This window comes from Schistocerca piceifrons, chromosome 1, assembly GCF_021461385.2.
Source record: "Schistocerca piceifrons isolate TAMUIC-IGC-003096 chromosome 1, iqSchPice1.1, whole genome shotgun sequence".
NCBI lineage: Eukaryota > Metazoa > Arthropoda > Insecta > Orthoptera > Acrididae > Schistocerca > Schistocerca piceifrons.
Genome location: NC_060138.1, coordinates 540,433,999 through 540,451,341, shown reverse-complemented (window position 1 = coordinate 540,451,341; position 17,343 = coordinate 540,433,999). Strand labels below are relative to the sequence as shown.

Below are 17,343 nucleotides of genomic sequence, written 5' to 3'. Positions count from 1 at the left end.
CACGCTGAGCAGCGCATGCGCAATGTCACCTCAGAAGGCTTTAAATAGCGGAGCTCAACGCGTTCTCGGCAGTACTACTACAGTGGCATTCACCTGAAGATGGCCAGAAGACTCTGCACTGAAATATCGTGGCAGGAAGTTACTCATGTCTGGCAGTTCTCCCATGTTTTTATGGAACAAGTTATATTAGCTTTTTGGCAAGAAATTGAGAATACTTAACGTTGTGCTCAGAATTTTTTGGAGTAATATTTTAATCGGACAGTATTCATTTAGTATGGGACTACCTGCTTTGATGAATAGACTCTAACAAGGAGATGTCACAGAATAGCTTAATATATGAGTAGATACTGTTATGTCAGGGAAGTGACAAAATCTTCCTTAAGAGACTGAGGGGGCAGATTTTGGAAACCACACTGCAAATGAAACTGTACATTTATTCATGACAAGCATAATATAGGTCACTATCAGCATTCTGTTCGCCATTGTCTTTAAAAATATTGTGATTTAACCACAGCTAAATGAAATACCACTTCAATTTTTTAAAAATTTATTGTTGCTTTGCAGAGGACTCCGAAGTCAATGTTGGACAAGCTTACCTACATTGACATGATATCTCATTGTGGGGTTGGACTTCTTTAAATTAAGAGTTTTAATTTCTCTACTGTACATTTTCTATTGCTGTAATACACATTTTTGGTGTTTGGGTTGCACAGTTTTTAATGTTCAATGAAGTGTAGTAAATGTTGAAGTTACATATAAAACCCTTATTTTTAGGATTTAAATTTTGCAATTCCTTCCAGGTCTGCAACATGGAAAATGTCGACCCTCTTGGGATTCACACAGGAGAATCCATTGTTGTAGCCCCTAGCCAGACTTTAACAAACAGAGAGTACAACATTCTTCGAACAACAGCCATTAATGTAATAAGACATTTTGGAGTTGTTGGAGAATGCAATATTCAATATGCTTTTAACCCATACTCAGAGGAGTACTACATTATTGAGGTAATAATTTAATATAAGCATAGCTTTTAGATATTATGTTTTTATGATGTATTGCTTTTCCCCTACGAGTTGTACCTTGTCAGATTCGTGTTCTGTAATATAATGTGAAATATGATTTAGTAGTCAAACAGATATCATTTTAGTCTGTGTTTGAAGTGAATTTTATTATCCAAAATATTCTTTGCATCAGTACGTATTTAATCATTTCCTATAATTATTCTTTTTGTTTTAATACTTAGTACTCTAAAAGTATCAATATTTCTCTCTCTCTCTCTCTCTCTCTCTCTCTCTCTCTCTCTCTCTCTCTCTCTCTCTCTCTCTCTCTCCAGAATAAAATGTTTTGATTTCACAAATTGCTTTCTCAGTGACCATCTCACTCTAATAAATAAACTAGATTTAATTTTGTAAAGAAAATTGTTATTCTCTTGCAGGTAAATGCTAGACTATCTCGTAGTTCTGCTTTAGCAAGTAAGGCTACTGGGTATCCTCTGGCATATGTTGCAGCAAAACTAGCCCTAGGTATTCCGCTGCCAAACATCAAGAACTCTGTTACTGGTACAACTACTGCTTGCTTCGAACCTAGTCTGGATTATTGTGTTGTGAAGATTCCTCGGTGGGACCTAAGCAAATTTACAAGAGTTAGCACTAAAGTAAGACATGCCTCTTGCTATCAATATATGTATGTGTATATAAAGCAGTTACACAGCTGTTTTTAGAGCAATGAAATTTGTACTCAGTTGTAATTTGAAGTGTTTTTGTTATTGTTGTTATTATTGTTGTTGTTTAGATTGGGAGTTCAATGAAGAGTGTTGGTGAAGTTATGGCTGTTGGTCGTAAGTTTGAAGAAGCTTTCCAGAAAGCACTAAGAATGATGGATGAAAGTGTTATAGGATTTGACCCTTACGTTAAAGCTATATCAGATGAAGAACTGGAAAAACCTACAGACAAACGAATGTTTGTGTTAGCAGCAGCACTTAAAGCAGGATATACAATAGATAGACTGTATGATCTCACTAAAATAGATCGTTGGTTTCTACAGAAAATGAAAAATATAATAGATTTTCAGATACTGCTCGAGTCTGTTGGACAGGCACATGTATATGATGTGTTGCTGAAAGCTAAGCAACTTGGATTTTCTGACAAGCAGATAGCTACTTTTGTCAAAAGTACAGAGCTATCAATAAGGAAGAAAAGAGAAGAAGTAGGTCAGTAAATACTCTGATTTAAGTATTTAATTGAAATTGTGATATCTAGTCACCAAATTTTTTGAATCTTGCCTTTTGATGTAACATCTCTATAATCATCTTTATTTGGGCATCCAAAATATAAGCACCCTATAATCAATTAATTATCTTCATTTTCTGCTTTTATTTATTAATAGCAGTTAGAAAAATGTTTCCTATTTTAGTATTCTGCTATTTCAAATCGGATGTGAATGTGTGTATTATCTCGATTTCAGGAATAACGCCGTATGTTAAACAGATAGACACAGTAGCTGCAGAGTGGCCAGCATCTACAAATTATTTGTATCTTACTTATAATGGGTCTGCTCATGATCTAATCTTTCCAGGTGGACATACTATGGTAATAGGTGAGTTACTTGATTACTGTATTAGTGTTTGTGACTGCCGGTCACATACTGAAATGCTAAACATATTAGTGTGTCCTTTTTTTGTGCAAAGTAAGTTCTTGTTAAGAAGTGGGTGGTAACTAGATTCAGTATACATTTTAATAATTAATGATCATGTGGCCTTAGGTTGCCACCATGAAAGGTTATGTAATAGCAGTTGTGGCCAAAACTTGGTTGCTAAACATAAAACTTTAAAATAAGTTAAGTCCATTTACTTATGTCATTTGTAATTTGTATAGGGATTTGCTGTTAGGTTTTGTCTATGTGATACCCTGCCATGTTATTGTAAGGTCTGTAGGCCATATGACGACTTGCATCAAATCTGTAACTTGTGAGAGATATAATAACTGCAAGAGGAGTATGATTAAGTCAATAGAACCAACTGAAAATGATATTAAAAGAAGTGGTGGAGTTCCATTGAGGGTATATTTAATGAAGATAATGATTGGGCTTGCTGCTGTAACAATTACTTCCTCTGTCTACAGCCGTCAAAGTATTTGTTTTCCCGTAACCCTCCTGACCTCAGTCTGCATTTGTCCCTGTCCTCACCCATCCAGCCCCTTCCCTGTTCCTATTCCAGCACTACACAGCTGTCATTCCAACATCACACCCAGTCTCTTTACTTCTCTTCTTTTCCACTTCTCCCCTCCTTCTCCTCCCCATCTCTCCCCTGCCCCCCATCTAACCTGCAGCACTTCACTGTCTGCCACCCACACCATACTATCCCTCCCCCTCCCTGCCCCAGCCTCCTCCTTACCCCCACTCAGTTGGCTCTCTCGTCACGCACTGGTGCTGCTGCTTGCAGTGTGGTTTCAGTTGCCTGCAACTACAGTTAGGCATGTGCATGCACATCTGTTGTCTATTATTGACAAAGGCCTTAATGGCCGAAAGCTTTATTTATGACAGTCTTTTTGTTGTGCCTATCTGCAGCTCAGTATCTCTGCTATATGGTGAGTAGCAACTTCCCTTTTCATAATATTGTTGCGTTCTATGAAGATCTTCTTGACTGTAGCTGTGAGGCTGCAAATGGTCAGTCAAGATCAGGCAGCTGGGCTAACAAAAAAAAAAAGGTATAGTTCTTACCTATGGCTGTGGGTCACCTGTTAATAGGTGCTGTCACCAAGCGTTACGGAGCTGTTTAACCTTAAAACAACACAAAAATTGCATTTTTGTTGTTGTTGTTGTTGTTGTTGTTGTTGTTGTTGTTGTAGTTTTCAGTCCTGAGACTGGATTGATGCAGCTCTCCATGCTACTCTATCCTGTGCAAGCTACTTCATCTCCCAGTACCTACTGCAGCCTACATCCTTCTGAATCTGCTTAGTGTATTCATCTCCTGGTTTCCCTCTACGGTTTTTACCCTCCACGCTGCCCTCCAGTACTAAATTGGTGATCCCTTGATGCCTCAGAACATGTCCTACCAACCGATCCCTTCTTCTAGTGAAATTGTGCCACAAACTCCTCTTCTCCCCAGTTCTATTCAATACCTCCTCATTAGTTATGTGGTCTAACCATCTAATCTTCAGCATTCTTCTGTAGCACCACATTTCGAAAGCTTCTATTCTCTTCTTGTCTAAGCTATTTATCGTCCATGTTTCACATCCATACATGGCTACACTCCATACAAATACTTTCAGAAACGACTTCCTGACACTTCAATCTATACTCGATGTTAACAAATTTCTCTTCTTCAGAAACGCTTTCCTCGCCATTGCCAGTCTACATTTTATATACTCTCTACTTTGACCATCATCAGTTACTTTGCTCCCCAAATAGCAAAACTCCTTTACTACTTTAAGTGTCTTATTCCCTAATCTAATCCCTTCAGCATCACCCGAGTTAACTCTATTACATTCCATTATCCTCAATTTGCTTTTGTTGATGTTCACCCTGTACTCTGCTTTCAAGACACTGTCCATTCCGTTCAACTGCTCTTCCAAGTCCTTTGCTGTCTCTGACAGAATTACAATGTCATCGGCAAACCTCAAAGTTTTTATTTCTTCTCCATGGATTTTAATGCCTACTCCGAACTTCTCTTTTGTTTCCTTTACTGCTTCCCTTTCATGTCCCTTGACTCTTATAACTGCCATCTGCTTTCTGTACAAATTGTAAATAGCCTTTCGCTCCCTGTATTTTACCCCTGCCGCCTTCAGAATTTGAAAGAGAGTATTCCAGTCAACATTGTCAAAAGCTTTCTCTAAGTCTACAAATGCTAGAAACGTAGCTTTGCCTTTCCTTAATCTTTCTTCGAAGATAAGTCGTAGAGTCAGTATTGCCTCACGTGTTCCAATATTTCTACGGAATCCAAACGGATCTTCCTCGAGGTCAGCTTCTGACACTTTTTGCATTTGTCTATAAAGAATTCGCATTATTATTTTGCAGCTGTGACTTATTAAATTGATAGTTCGGTAATTTTCACATCTGTCAACATCTGTTTTCTTTAGGATTGGAATTACTATATTCTTCTTGTAGTCTGAGGGAATTTCGCCTGTCTCATACATCTTTCTCACCAGATGGTAGAGTTTTGTCAGGACTGGCTCTCCCAAGGCTGTCAGTAGTTCTAATGGAATGTTGTCTATTCCTGAGGCCTTGTTTCGACTCAGGTCTTTCAGTGCTCTGTCAAACTCTTCACGCAGTATCATATCTCCCATTTCATCTTCATCTACATCCTCTTCCATTTCCATAATATTGTCCTCAAGAACATCACCCTTGTATGGATCCTCTATATACTCCTTCCACCTTTCTGCTTTCCCTTCTTTGCTTATAACTGGGTTTCCATGTGAGCTCTTGATATTCATGCAAGTGGTTCTCTTTTCTCCAAAGGTCTCTTTAATTTTCCTGTAGGCAGTATCTATCTTACCCCTCATGATATAAGCCTCTACATCCTTACATTTGTCCTGTAGCCATCCCTGCTTAGCCATTTTGAACTTCCTGTCAATCTCATTTTTGAGATGTTTGTATTCCTTTTTGCCTGCTTCATTTTCTGCATTTTTGTATTTTTCTCCTTTCATCAATTAAATTCAGTATCTCTTCTGTTACCCAAGTATTTCTACTAGCCCTTGTCTTTTTACCTACTTGATCCTCTGCTGCCTTCACTACTTTATCCCTCAAAGCTACCCATTCTTCTTCCACTGTATTTCTTTCCCCTATTCGTGTCAGTTGTTCCCTTATGCTCTCCCTGAAACTCTGTACAACCTCTGGTTCTTTCAGTTTATCCAAGTCACAACGCCTCAAATTCCCACCTTTTTGCATTTTCTTCAGTTTTAATCTACAGTTCATAATAGATTGTGGCCAGAGTCCACATCTGCCCCTGGAAATGTCTTACAATTTAAAAGCTGGTTCCTAAATCTCTGTCTTACCATTATATAATCTATCTGAAACCTTCTAGTATCTCCAGGTTTCTTCCATGTATACAACCTTCTTTCATGATTCTTGAACCAAGTGTTAGCTATGATTAAGTTATGCTCTGTGCAAAATTCTACCAGGCGGCTTCCTCTTTCATTTCTTAGCGCTAATCCATGTTATCCTACTAAGTTTCCTTCTTTTTCCTTTTTCTACTGTTGAGTTAGTCACCTTTGACTCCCTTCACTACCTGAATAATTTCTTTTATCTCATCATACATTTCATCAATTTCTTCATCTGCAGAGCTAGTTGGCATATAAACTTATACTACTGTAGTAGGCGTGGGCTGCGTGTCTATCTTGGCCACAATAATGCGTTCACTATGCTGTTTGTAGTAGCTTACATAATTATATTAATAGAATTTTACACTTTCTCATCTTACATCTAGATCAAAAATTCTTAAGTTCGCAGTTCAGCTCCACTCGTGTTCAGTCAAGAGACACTAAGAGATCTCTTTAATCTCATTATGGGTACTTTATAGCTCTGCATCTAGGACCTTGACTGCTTTGCTGCTAGTAGACAAGATGTTCCTAGACACAGGACTCATTCAGAAAATGTTCAGTGTTAACTATTTGCTTTCTCTTAGTGTGTTGCTGGCCAACCTGACAGGGAGTATTTCAGTCTACTCAGGCTGAACAGGTTCAGACATCAGAATTTGTTGTGCTCCTCCTTAGTTATCAGCTAGGTTTCCTTTGTACCCCTTTTCCCATTCTAATGGTTCATGTTTCTTAACACCAAATAAATAATACTGCACAGAATCTCCACTTTCTTCTGCATGTTTTTGACTTGTAATCCATGTGAAGAAATTTGATTTCTCTGAAGTTACTGGTCTCTGTGTGTTGCTTGTACTGTTAGCACTGTTCGCAAGATATTCATTCAATTTTAGCCACATACTAATCAGGCAGACATTCCAATCTGGCACTGGACAGTATTCAGTGGGGGGAGAGGGGGTTGCAGGTATGAGGGCGGGGGGGGGGGGGGGGGGGCGGGCATGACAAGTGATCCAGTTGAAACACACCCTGCACATGCAGTCACCTGATGGGTCCTTGCTGTTGCAAGGAGAACAGCTCCTATTCAGTTCCCACTTCTGCCAAACCACACCTCCATCAACACATGTCTCCACACCACCTGATTCCTCTTGCTACTAAACTGTGGGTTACTTCTGATATATTGTAATGTTTCTATTGGCAGAGACAATTTTCTTTACCAATGTCTCTGAGTCTACAGAATAGAACTACCCACTTTCAGGTGATCTGAAAACCTTAGAATCCTGCATTCTTTGAACATCATCAAACAAATAAAACTGAAATACTGTACATAGAAAAGAGACATTATTTAAGAACTTAAATGTAAATCCATACTCTAAAGCTCATTGCTGTAATGAGATAGAGTGGGTTATCAAGTAATGTTATATTCCCAGTATTTTGTATTCCCTTCTGAGCACTGATGTCTGGGTTTTTACCAGATGTGACTGATCACTAGTCATCTTCTTGACTTTGTAAGTAGCATAAAAAAAGATAAAATGTTGCATTTTTCTTCTATGCTAGGTCTGACTGTGGCTGGTTTCAGACTAGCACCAGCCTTGACTGTGGCCTTTTTAGCTATTCTGCCATGCCATTCCTTTTGCAGTACTTCTTTCCTTTGTATGCACTGAAGCAGTCTCCAACTTACTTATTTCTTAAATCCACTTGTGGTGGAGGGGCAATCTTGCCTCATTTCTAATGGGTCCTACTAAAGATTCACTTTGCATTAGCTCAGTAGGCAATTGAGTGGTCTCATGAACCGAACTCTTAATAATAGCCTCCAATTATGGGCATACTTCACATATTTGGTGTGTTTTCCACAACAGTGCTGATAGGACAGTTTTCTGACTTTCCAGAAACAATTCCTAATGAGATATTCAGTGGCATGGTAAAAGCTTATCTGATGTCAAATAATCCCATGCTGCTGCATCCCACTGTTCCAATTTTGAGAGGTATCTGTGAATCATTGTCTGATAGACTCCCTTCATGGATTGTGGGACCCAGCCAGTAGGAGTAGCTTGACTGTTTCTCTCAGTTTCCCTCACTGATGCTTGCAGCAGTTTCTGTACAGTAAGTGGAGTGCAGTCATCTGAATTTGGCAGTGGTGCATGTTGCCAGTGGTAGGACTTTGGCTTCTCTCGTTTGCTTTCTCAAATTGTTTGGACATCACAATATACTCATTTTGATATGCTGGTGGTAATTGCCACCAATGTTTCTGGTTATTTGATCTACTGTGTCTTGCCTTGTTTTGTCTGTGGAATGACTGGAACTGATTATGTGGGTGGTGTTGTCCTTTATTAGTAGTGCCAGTGCACCACATTTGCTCATTCTGAAAATCTTCTAATGGGCCATATTTCAAGAGACTGTTGGATGCTGGTTACTGGTACAGTCAACAGCTGTCTTCTCACCTGTTCAAAAGTTCACTGATAAATGAGTGAAATCATCTCTTCCTGTTATCTGGGTTGATCATAAGAGCATGTCTCATCATCTATTGATGTACCTGGTTCCAGTTCTGTGCCAGCAACTCTTTGCTGAGCTGCATTAAATTACATGGTTCCTGCCTCTGCCACCATAGATTCACTTCATACATCAAATGCTGTCGAAGTAAATTCATTGTCTGCCACAAACTGTTCAGTCAAATAATACACTGAAATTTTGAATAAAATCACCAGGGTAGATTGTTGGTTCTATTCCACTAAATTTTTTCCAACAAGGGGTGGGAATGTTTATAGATGCATGTCAGGGCACTTGGACATCTACTAAGCTAAAGAGTGGTGTTTCTTACCAACTAGAAGGCTGGTGGCTCAAGCTTGATGAAATAATTGTTGCTCCTTAAGAGTAGGTACAAGCCCTCACTTGGACTCGGCACTCTTCGTCTGGGACTACTGGGGAAAGAGAAATCTAATTTGTAAGTTTACTTCCAATGTTGACCATGAAATTAACAGATAGGTGACATGTGTAGTTGTGACAATCATCCATGATGTGGGACAGCCATATGCTTCTACCATTTCCTCCCATTCCTGGAGGTCCCCCCCCCCCCCCCCCCCCCCCTACAGTGGAAACAGCTGTGTCAGCTACTAACATAGTTGTGACCACACCAGGTGCTAAGACCTGCTGATCCACAGTTGCATTCATCAACTCAGAATTTATTTTATCTGTTAGCCTTTTAGGTAGCTCTCTATATTTGTTCCCAATCTCTTCATTAACACTGTTTTTTCGCTCTTTTAAAATGCACTTCAATTTCCCAATTCTGGTTTCAATCACACAATTGTTGAGATGTCCAAAAATGATTAGTCCAACTTCACACATATCATTCTGCCACTCCAAGGTAGAATTCCTTGCATCTACTTTCTCTGTAGTTGACATTATTTGCTCATCTACTCCTGTGAAAATATAGTCAACTGTACTTATCCTCGTGTTGATGTAAACTAAATCTTCCTTGTTATCTAGCATCATCGTGTCTATCAGCTCTCTTTGTGTTTTTAAACCCTGGACCTGTTCATCTGTCTGGCAAGCGAACTCAATACATTGTGCCTGAAGGGGCTCCAGAGAAAGAAGTCCTTACTTCTTGCAAACCCTGCTCTGCAGGTTTAATTTCACGTTTTGCATGACTTATTTTGCATTATGTGAACATAGTGACCATTGGCTGAGCAAACATTGCCTGCATAGTGTTAGCTGCAACAGCTGGTTGCAAAATGTTACTCACCTTTGGTGCTGGTTTCATTGACTGGTGGCATCAACAGGAGAGTGTCTCCACTGCATTGAGGTTGTCGGAATTCTGACAGTGACTGAGGTGCATGTCACATTGCCAGCTGGTGTGGTGGACATCAGGCTGGCAAGATGCACGTGACCATCAGCTGGCTGGTGCATGAGGGGCAGCAGGCTGTAGTGCCATAATGGTTATTGGACTGGTGGGGGAGAGTGGGTGGGGGGTGCTGTTGGGATGACATCAGTGATGTCAATTGTGCAGGTAGAGGTGGAGATGGAAGCAGAGAGAAAAACAAGTCAGATGCTTTCCATGGCTGTCACAGCCACGCTAGCCATCTTTCTTCTAAGTCCCTCATCTGACCATTACTTTGTGAAAAGGACCAAAATAAAAATTTATTTTTCTCTAGCAAACAAATTTGTGATGGGAAGCAGTCGCCACCCATGGGCAAGTTGAGGTGTTTGGGAAAAAGCTTTTATTACTACCACCTCTCAGGACTAGTGCTGATCTAGTGAAACATGGAATGAACTGTCGTTAATCTGGCAGCAGACAGCTTTCCTCGCCATACCAGCTGTGTCGTGTCTTGTCAGGAGATGGCCAAGTCTGTAACTCATAAAAGGGTCCAAAACCAATCTTGCAACTTGTGTGGCAGATAATAAATGAAGTGGAGGTATGATTGATCCAATAAGATGAAATGAAAATAATAATAATAAAGGAAATGATGGAATACCATTGGTAACGTGTTAATGAAGGTGATGATCAGACCTGCTGCTCTAACCATTACTTCCTGTCTCTAAATTCAGATAAGTATTCGCTTACCTGTAAAAATCTTCTTGTCTCATTGCCTGCAGCACCATGAGAGATTAGAACTTACAGCAGATGTTACAGCTGGCAAGTTCATGAAGAATTAGAGACATGGGGAAGGTTACAAACAAGTAACAAGTAAGCAAAAATTCAATTAATTGTGGTACTGTCTCAATAAGACGAAGAGTGAGGTGGCCCTAACAGCGTGGGAAAACCGTAAATCCACAATGATGGATTTTACTATCAGCGTTGGCAGCCTGTTCTCCATGGGAAAATAATTTATATAAAGGATGACACAAGTGATAAATGAAGTAGTTCATTCCAGCCCCTCAAGAGTTCTAACTGGACAGAAGGTTGGTAAAGCTACTCTGAGAAAAATGTGGGAGACACTGGTTAGGGATGAGAATAATTGAGACTTGTTGCAAGGACAGTGTTTGCATTAAGCTTATAAAACTGTCCCATAGTGTTCTTTGTAGTAGTTTCACAGAGCAAACTGTAAGCACACTTTCTCATGCACCCACAGTGACATAGTACATTGTCTCACAAAATGACTGAATTGCTACCGCAGTTAAACTTGGAATGTCTGACTAAGGAGATAGAGGTCAGAACGTGCTACAAACTTAGATGGCAATCTTTACAATCAGTCAACAGCAGATTGAGAAGCTGAGACTGTGTAAGAGTGGACTGAAGAGTCGCTACTCATTTTATTACCTAAGAGGAGTGCCTGCGCTTCCAGTACATACCCTATATGATCAAAAGTATCCATACACTTGGCTGAAAATGAGTCAAAAGGTCATGGCGCCCTCCATCGGTAATCCTGGAATTCAGTATGGTGTTGGCCCACCTTAGCTTTGATGACAGCTTCCACTCTTGCAGGCATACATTCAATCAGGTGCTGGAAGATTTCTTTGGGAATGGCAGCCCATTCTTCATGGAGTGCTCCCCTGAGGAGAGGTATCAATGTCAGTTTGTGAGGTCTGGCATGAAGTCAACATTCCAAAACATCCCAGAGATGTTCTATAGGATTCAGGTCAGGACTCTGTGTAGGCCAGTCCATTACAGGAATCTTATTGTCATGTAACCTCTCTGCCACAGGGCGTGCATTGTGAACAGGTGCTCGAACATGCTGAAAGATGCAATTGCCATCCCCGAATTGCTCTTCAACAGTGGGAAGCAAGAAGGTGCTTAAAACATCAATGTAGGCCTGTGCTTTGTTAGTGCCACATAAAACAACAAGGGGTGCAAGCCCCCTCCATCAACAACATGACCACACAATAACACTACTGCCTCTGAATTGTACTGTTGGCACTACACATGCTGACAGATGACTTTCACCAGGCATTCACCATATCCACAACCTGCCATCCGATCGCCACATTGTGTACCATGATTTGTCACTCCACACGATGTTCTTCCACTGCTCAATCATCCAATTTTTACGCTCCTTACACCAAGCGAGGCTTCGTTTGGCATTTACCGGCATGATGCGTGGCTTCTGAGCAGCTGTTCTACCATGAAATCCAAGTTTTCTCACCCCTGGAATTCCTGTGTGATGGTCTGGATAGCTGTCTGCCTATTACACTTTACGACCCTCTTCAACTGTTGGCGGTCTCTGTCAGTCAACAGACGAGGTTGGCCTGTGCGCTTTTGTACTGTACGTGTCCCTTCACGTTTCCACTTCGCTATCACATTGGAAAAGTGGACCTAGGGATGTTTAGGATTGTGGAAATCTCACATACAGACATAAGGCATAAGTGATACCCAATCACCTGACCACGTTCGAAGTAAGAGTTCCCTGAGCATCCCATTCTGCTCTCATGATGTCTAATGACTACTGAGGTCACTGATATGGAGTACCTGGCAGTAGATGGCACATATATATATATATATATATATATATATATATATATATATATATATATATATATATATATATATATATATATATATATATATATATATAAAATTTTTGGGGGAGGGGGAGGGGGGGGGTGCAGATACTTTTGATCACAGTGTGGTCCGTAAATCAGCCTTACAGAGGATGATGCAATAATTTCTTCTCATCCTTCCATGTAGTGCCAAGGGCGTCTTACGAGCTATTAGGTTGGCTGTTTCATTGTGACACCAATTCCACATCTACAGTATTTAACCCATTATAAGATGAGATTTTTTCCCAAATTCATCATTTGAAAAATACGGGGTCGTCTTATATTTGCAGATTAAACTACTGCTGCTGAGGTAAACATTTATGTGTGTTTAGTAGAGTACATAGGGGTAGTGTTACTTTCAGAGATGAAGTTTCGCCTATTGAGGCCATGTGCAGATTTATTATGAAGAATTCGGAAGGGCAGGGCTCGGCAAACGATACTAGTGTTCTAACAGTCTTGAGATTCCCAATACGCCGAAGCACTTCATTCAGGGTAGGCGCCAGAGGGCAGGGAAGGTGGTTTGGGGATTTCATAGGGATGAACTAAGAGGTTACGAAGGTTAGGTGGACGGTGGAAAGACACTCTTGGTGGAGTGGGAAGGATTTCATGAAGGATGGATCTCATTTCTCTGGCTCCTACCCTTGTAACTGCCCCCAGTGTAAAACCTGTCCCATGCACCCTCCCACTACCACCTACTCCACTCCTGTAACCCAGAAGGTGTACACGATCAAAGGCAGAGCTGAAAGCACCCATGTGATTTACCAACTGACCTGCCTACACTGTGAAGCTTTCTATGTGGGAATGACCAGCAACAAACTGTCCATTCGCATGAATGGACACAGGCAGACAGTGTTTGTTGGTAATGAGGATCACCCTGTGGCTAAACATGCCTTGGTGCACGGCCAGCACATCTTGGCACAGTGTTACACCGTCCGGGTTATCTGGATACTTCCCACTAACACCAACCTGTCAGAACTCCGGAGATGGGAACTTGCCCTTCAGTATATTCTCCCTTCTTGCTACCCGCCAGGCCTCAACCTCTGGTAATTTCAAGTTGCCGCCGCTCATACCTCACCTGTCATTCAACAACATCTTTGCCTCTGTACTTCCACCTCGACTGACATCTCTGCCCAAACTGCCTTTACAAATATGTGTGTGTGTGTGTGTGTGTGTGTGTGTGTGTGTGTGTGTGTGTGTGTGTGTGTGTGTGTGTACGTACCTGTCCTTCTCCCCCCTAAGGTAAGTCTTTCTGCTCCCAGGATTGGAATGACTCCTTACCCTCTCCCTTAAATCCACATCCTTTTGTCTTTCCCTCTCCTTCCCTCTTTCCTGACAAAGCAGCCATTGGTTGCGAAAGCTAGAATTTTGTGTGTATGTTTGTGTTTATTTGTGTGTCTATCGACCTGCCAGCACTTTTGTTTGGTAAGTCACATCATCTTATATATTGTGCATGTGTGTTTTTTTTTTTTTTTTTTTACAAAGGCCCTTCTGGCCGAAAGCTTTATTTATGACAGTCTTTTTGTTGTGCCTATCTGTGACTCCATCTCCACTCTATTGCGAATAGCAACTTTCCTTTTCATAATTTGATCAGAATTTGACAATTTTGTGAAACACAAGAGGAAACAGCATTAAATTCTCCCATCTTACAAACTTTTGGTGTATAAGAACAGGTTTGCAATAAACATTATAAACATTCTCCTACATGTATGGAAACGGTATACAAATATTAATGCCATTTTGCAAGCATAGGTGACACTTGAAAAAGTAAATGTTGTCTCCTTCAAACAATTACAGTTGATTTGGAACCCAGGCCAATATTTCACTTCGTTGTGAGAGAGTGAGGTGGATTGCAAATGAGAAATTCAGTCTCCGTTTCTGTGTTAGAAAACTGGTTAAAGACACCAGCTTTTAATCAGCTTTAGAACATGATGGTGACATTCAGTTGAAAAAAGAAGCAAAATTAATCCAGAAAAAAATGTCTAACAAAGGAAATAAAGGGGTAGGAAACAAAACTTATAACCACAAACAGAAGATGAACGGGCAAAGAAGAAAATATTCAAAATCTGTTATAAGGGAACTGATAATGGCATTAAAATTATCAATGAGTATAACTGTAAAATTTATAATATTGGATTGAAGTAAAGGACAAAGCTCTAAACATGCTAGAAAGTTGTAATATTTGGTCATCTCTGAGATTTTAAATTTGTTTCCATTTCCCTGTTAAATTCCTGTTGATATAGTGTGTGTTTCAGATAATATGTTGAATTAGTCACTGCAAATGTAACTAATGCTGTTCTTTTTTACTGGATAATTACTGCTGGCTACAAAATTCGGTTTGTTTCAGGTTCTGGTGTTTATCGCATTGGCAGTTCTGTAGAGTTTGATTGGTGTGCCGTTGGTTGTTTGAGAGAACTTAGGAAACTTGGCAGGAAAACAATTATGGTCAATTATAACCCAGAAACTGTCAGTACAGATTATGACATGTCTGACAGGCTATATTTTGAAGAAATTTCATTTGAGGTGTGTAAAGAATTTTCATTGGTAGAGAAGTCCTTTTACTTAGATTAGATGCTTCTAATGTCATTGCATCAGAATACCGTAGCACAGCAGGCTGAAACAGTATTTGTGCATTAAATTAGTGAGTAACCATAACACAGAAAATTGGTCCATGCGAAAGTTCAGTCAAATGTTTTACATTTATAAGGTGATATGTAGTGGCTCATGTGGATGATGATGCTTTCTTGGTTTTTTTACTCTGACTAAAGTTAATTTTTTTATTTCTGTAATTATTCTTAAATAATCTGACCATATTTATTGTTGGTTAGTGGTTTAGTCGGCAACAGATACTTTTTCCAGAGGGATTAGTCATGTTACTTATTAACAGAAGAGAGCACAATGAAAAATTAATTCTTGCATACAGGAACACATTTATTATTGTGTGTTCTTGTTTTTCTAACATGTTCTGCATCCTGAAGAATCTTCTCACTGTGGACCTATATGGACAAAATGTACTTGTGAGCTAACCTCTAAATCTACTTTAACAATGCTTTATACACTCCCAAGTTTGTTGGTGGGGCCATTTTCTGCATCAAGTCTACAAATATTCATCTTATAAGTTCCAATGCCTTTATTTGCTGCAATATAACACTTATTTACATTTCAAACATGTTCCACTTGTTGCATGAAAGAAATATGCAGTGAATTTCCTTAGCTACTTAACTGTCCTGCCAATTCGTTCAATATGGATTAGATGTTACGCTTACTGTAATACATTGTCTGTTATGCTAATATATTTGCAGTTTATTAATATGGCAACATGAAGAGCGACCACATTTTGTTTTCAATGCTTTTGATCTATTCTGCAGACTTTTATTTGCCATGGAACTGAGCCAGCACTGCTACTGTAATAACCAGTGAAGTCTTCTTGTACTGTGAAACTTTCATTGTCTCCAAAGCCATTCCTAAAATGTACCAAATTTATTGTTGGCAGTTTTTCTGAGTCCAGAATGATGAAAAAACATGTACAATATACAACTTAAAGGAAATTATCTCTGATCCCCCCCCCCTTTCTCTCTCTCTGCCTCTCTGCCTCCTTAACATGCCATCCGTCGCCTTTTATTGAAATAATTTTTCTCACTTTAGTCTTACATTAACATATATAATTTTTGCCTTCATGAGCCAATTGAAACATTCTTTGGATGCTCCTAATAAAGTTCAAAGCCACACATATTTATCATTGTACTTGATGATGGCCTAACAGCTAAAAATATTTTTCATTCACAGATACTCAATATTTGGTTTTCAGTCTTGCCACTGTCACCTTATTTCTCTTATCAGCCAATATTTAGCAGCGCAAATTTGAAGTTAGCATCTACAAAAAAAATAGACTACCTAGAAAAAGTCTTTGTTGCGGAAAAATTGGGAGCGAATTTTTCCAGGGCATAGTGTTTCTTATGCGCTGCTGAAATGCACCTCAGAAAATGCCTTTCTCTCTGAAATTCCTTAACTATAGCAAGACAAATTTCCATAATTGGAGTCATCATAAAAATGAAATAAAGTATAACACTTGTTTCACAATTTAAATAGCCCTGCATATGTGAAATGCAAATGACAAATGTGTAGCTATCTCCATTCAGAAAGAAAGTAAGCAATATGTTATGAGACTTGTCCAGAAAGGAAGTACCATTTTGGAAAAAAGCCTCATAAAATATTTTTTTCAAACCAAGAGTTATTTTTACAGGAAAGAGCATTTCTTAAACTATTTTTGTACATAGTTGCCACTATTGTTCATCCATTTATCATGGTGAGAAACTAACTTTTCTATGTCTATTTCATAGAAATGTGCTGCCAGTGAAGCCACTGATGAACATGAGATTTTGTGCCATCATTACTGTCAAATGCCTTTGTCCAGAATAATGCCTAAACTTCAAGAACAAGTGGTAATCAGAAGGTGCAAGATCAGGGCAGTTCAAAACAAAATGCATGGAATGCTCGGGTCAAGGCATTGTGTTGCTTCATAAAAACATTGCCATTCTAATTATGTCACTCAAAACCTTATACAACAATTTGGTTGGGAAAAGTTCAATTGCCCACTGAAAAGCTCTGATTTCAAAATTTGTGACTACCATTTGTTCTTGAACTTGAAGCATGAGTTTGAAGGAAAGTGTTTTTGACAGCAGTCACACTGCAAAAAATGGTGTTCACCAGTGGCTGACTTTACCCTTAGCATCTTTCTTTGAAGAATGCATAGAAAAATTGGTTTCCTGCTGTAACAGACACCTGAAGATTGGTGGCAACTGTGTACAAAAATAGTTCAAGAAATTCTCTGTATTGCAAAAATAAATGTTAA

At 39.4% G+C, this 17,343-nt stretch overlaps 1 protein-coding gene across 1 annotated transcript in view; it reads left to right on the top strand.

Moving 5' to 3' along the window:
• LOC124747733 (CAD protein) overlaps positions 1–17,343 on the top strand; it is a 527,676-nt gene that overhangs the window by 165,478 nt on the left and 344,855 nt on the right. Inside the window, exons 9-13 of the mRNA XM_047248953.1 lie at positions 801–1,004; positions 1,436–1,654; positions 1,792–2,209; positions 2,464–2,595; positions 14,839–15,014. Of these exons, the coding sequence (XP_047104909.1) occupies positions 801–1,004; positions 1,436–1,654; positions 1,792–2,209; positions 2,464–2,595; positions 14,839–15,014 (1,149 nt within the window). The remainder of the gene's footprint in view (positions 1–800; positions 1,005–1,435; positions 1,655–1,791; positions 2,210–2,463; positions 2,596–14,838; positions 15,015–17,343) is intronic.